This window comes from Tachypleus tridentatus, chromosome 7 (assembly GCF_004210375.1).
Source record: "Tachypleus tridentatus isolate NWPU-2018 chromosome 7, ASM421037v1, whole genome shotgun sequence".
In the NCBI taxonomy this organism is placed as follows: domain Eukaryota; kingdom Metazoa; phylum Arthropoda; class Merostomata; order Xiphosura; family Limulidae; genus Tachypleus; species Tachypleus tridentatus.
Window position 1 is genome coordinate 149484958 of NC_134831.1, and position 3811 is coordinate 149488768.

Here is a 3811-nt window from a genome sequence, read left to right on the forward strand (position 1 = left end):
TATAGACATAGACGACAGTTACAACATTCTAAAACTAATAAATAATGGAATAACGCTTTGGTATCAAAAAATACCAAGTAGAACAGCTAAAAACTCCGGCAATTGTAGTAACACAATGTAATGTTACAATTGCCAAAGATACGGACATGTTTCTGCTGCCTTCTTAGCAACACCGAGGTGCTGCGGCTGTGGCAGGGAACACCCTGTATCACTGGGTGATACCCAGTGCAAAAAAGATAAAGAAACACCCAAATGTTGTAACTGTGGTCAAACCCACATAGCCAACTATAAAGGATGTGATAAATACAAACAAATAAGACAACGTATTTATCAGATAAGAACACCATCATCACAGAATCAACCAAATACAAACAGACAACCAAAAACAAGACATATCAACAGAATTTAATAAAACAACTAAAACCACATATGCAGAAATGTTAAAAGGAAAAGAACCCCACAAACAGCAAGAACAGAACATTATTACTCAGGATAAGAACACCTTAACACAAACACAAAAGCCACAAGAAAACAGCACCACCTTCCAAGAAATGAATACTAACACACCAGATAAAACAAGCCTTTTCACAGCCATAATCAAAAACATATTTACAGAATTTGTAACAAAATACACAAAACCGAACCAAACAACCAACTGCTTCGAATTACTGATTAATATCTCCAAAAAACACATCACACCATACATACCCTATATAATATCAACACTTACTGGTTACATGCTCACAGAATAATGTTCACAGTAGTATATATCAACATCCAAGGTGCAATAGCTTCCAAGAAACATGAGACCGAAGACCTAATACGAGAAACTAACCCCCCACATTATAATAGTAAGCGAAACAATAACAATAGATTTAAAATACCAAATTATTCAACAATAAGGAAAGACAGAACAAATAAAAATGATGAAAACAGAGGCATTATGCTGCTCTACAAAATGGAGCTATCAGTAATAAAAATTAAATTGAGCAGTAGTAATGAACATGTTACTGTCGATATCCTGCAAAGAAATAAAACAAAAGTAACTGTAGCAGGAATTTATTGCTCACCTAATGAACAACTAGATATAGCATTACTCAGCAACATCTTTTCTCACAACCAAAACTCCATAGATATGGGTGACTTAAATAGTAAAAATGTTACCTTTGGATGCCGGAGCTCAAACTACAATGGTAGAAGTCTATTACAATTCATAGATGATAACAATATAGTATTATTAAACGATGCCACCCCTACACACATAGCGTATGCCACTAACTCCAGTGACATACTAGACCTGTGCATGTGTACATATAATCTGAGCCAAAAAATAATAAAATTTCAAGTGGGAAAAGATGTTGACAGTGATCACCTTCCAATATATTGTGTCTTCGATCTCGCCCCCCATAAAAATATAACATTTTGAACCTTGTTTTGGCCACAGCTTCCTTAGGAGCTTTTCTCAGGTTTCATGCCCTCTTGCTAAACAAGGATACAGCACGAACAGGCAGACAGAAATTTATTTATATTTTAACACAGAAAAAACTTGAACAATCCGACAAATTGAGCAAAACTTAAAAAAAGAACTGTATGAAATTAAACATCTATCAAGCCTAATACGATCCTTGAGCTTCATGCTTTTCTGCAAGTTTCATGATATCGGGCTCAAAATTAGACAATGACAGTCAGAGGTCACCTCTTGTCGCGATATTAATTCTGTTCCTGAATTTTATTAAAGAAACTACCTTGCTGAATCCGCACTCAACCAAATATGTTGAGGAAAGCGCAAGAAAAAATCTTTGGGCTTTTTCCCACAGTATTGGAAATTTATTCAGCAGATCACTTTTAGATCCAAAAATCTTTTTGAATCTGACTGAACTGACAACGTACAGTTATATCACTCTTAATATCAATCAAACTCTCTTGAATTTCTGCCTGAACTTGCGTGGATTGTACTTCGAATTGATTCAAAATCCAATCTGGGATACCGAGTCATTAAATCTTTCTTGCATATCCTTGTGTATCTGCTTGAGATGTTTCACATAAACGGTAAGGTCATCGTCTTTCAGTGCCTCTGCGATTGTCTTTAGATTTGGAAATTGTAAAAATTACCGGCGTCCTATGTTGTGCCAATAGACTTCGAGTTTCTTAAGGAAAGAAACAATGACTTCCTTAACATCTACGAAGTTACTGTTTTTGTCCTGTAGGGTTTTCTTTAACAAATTAAGTTTTTGAAAGATATCTGCCAGATAAAATATGTCCGCCTTAGCATCAACGAGTCTTTCTTCATGCTGTTTATCAGACACGAAGAAAACTATGGTGTCCCAGAGTATAACAAAACGTTTAAGACAGTTTCCCTTGGAAAGCCACCTCACCTTGGTATGCAGCAGCTGCGTCCGGAAGTCTTCGTCAGTTTCTTTATACAGTTGCCGGAAAAGACGATCCTGAAGGGCATGGGATTTGATGAAGTTTACAGCCTTTATGATAACTAAAAGCGAAAAATTGAGACGTTCTCCTAAGTCTTTAGCTACTAGGCGTTCCCTGTGAATGACGCAATGAATAGCAAAAACAGAAGGTATAACTTTTTTTAAATGGGCGATGAATCCTCTGTATCGACCAACCATAGAAGCTATTATATTCTGCATTGGAATGTTGTTCTCGCTTGAGTAATTTTTGACTTCTTCAAAAATAGACAACTCTATAGTGTCTGTTTTAATCCTTCTGGCAAACAAAATCTCTTTCATCATTTCGTTTCCGTTCCAGAATCTCACACAAGCCATGAGAAAAGCGTCGTTATTTTGTAAAGAAGTTTTGTCTAATTGTAAAGAGAATTTCTTGGAATGTACTAAACTGACCAATTCCTCTTCACTGTTTCGTGCCACCTCATCGATTCTTCTTACAGCAGTGGAGTTACTCAAAGGAATTACCTGAATTGTTTCTTTAGCCCTCAAATTCACTACATCAGATATTATTATGGACACTGAAGGCAGAATAAGCGACTCACTAATGTTGTGAGCATTTCCAGTTTTAGCAATCAGTTTATTAATTTGATATGGCGCAACAAGACCTTTGTCTAATTTCTGTGACGTTTGAGCAAACATTTGTTTCAGCGTTGGTCTTCTCTCGAAATTACCTAGAAGGTTTTGAAGAAATCCAAGGGTTTATCTTTCTTCTCTGGATGCGAGGCATCCAGATGTTTTTTTTTTTTCAATTTGCTTGGCCTCATGCTTTCATTTGATAATGTAGTCATGCAGTTTAAACACATGAGCAAAAGTGGGTTTTGCGGAAATGCGATAAAACCATACGATAAGTATTCCACCGAATACTGCCAACACTTTTTTTTTTCGCCAAGGAACTCATAGGTAGAATTACTTCTGAAAATGATGAAAATAATTATGAGGCATTCTTTACAAGGTTTGTTTGTTTTTTAAGTTTCGCACAAAGCTAGCCGAGGGCTATCTGTGCTAGTCCCTAATTTAGCAGTGTAATACTAAAGGGAAGGGCAGCTAGTCATCACCACCCACCGCCAACTCTTGGGCTACACTTTTACCAACGAATAGTGGGATTGACCGACACATTATAACGCCCCCACGGCTGAAAGGGCGAGCATGTTTGGCGCGACGTAACACGCTTGGCCATGCCGGGCCATCTTTATAAGGAAAATAATGAACAAATGGCTAGTTTCAACAGTTATGATTACACATTAACAAGAATTTCATGTATCGCACATGGCATGTCAAATTAAATCATTATTTTTACAAATTAAGTAGAAAAGTTAAATTGGAAGCTTTGTTTATAAAGAGAAATAAAT

The 3811-nt window shown here is 36.4% G+C and overlaps 1 protein-coding gene across 1 annotated transcript; it reads right to left on the minus strand.

The window, feature by feature from the left end:
• Positions 1 to 2108: 2108 nt before the first annotated feature.
• Positions 2109 to 3101, minus strand: LOC143257835 (protein FAM200C-like). Its single transcript, XM_076516866.1, has one exon. The coding sequence runs from the start codon at positions 3099 to 3101 to the stop codon at positions 2109 to 2111; it is 993 nt and encodes a 330-aa protein (XP_076372981.1).
• Positions 3102 to 3811: the final 710 nt, after the last annotated feature.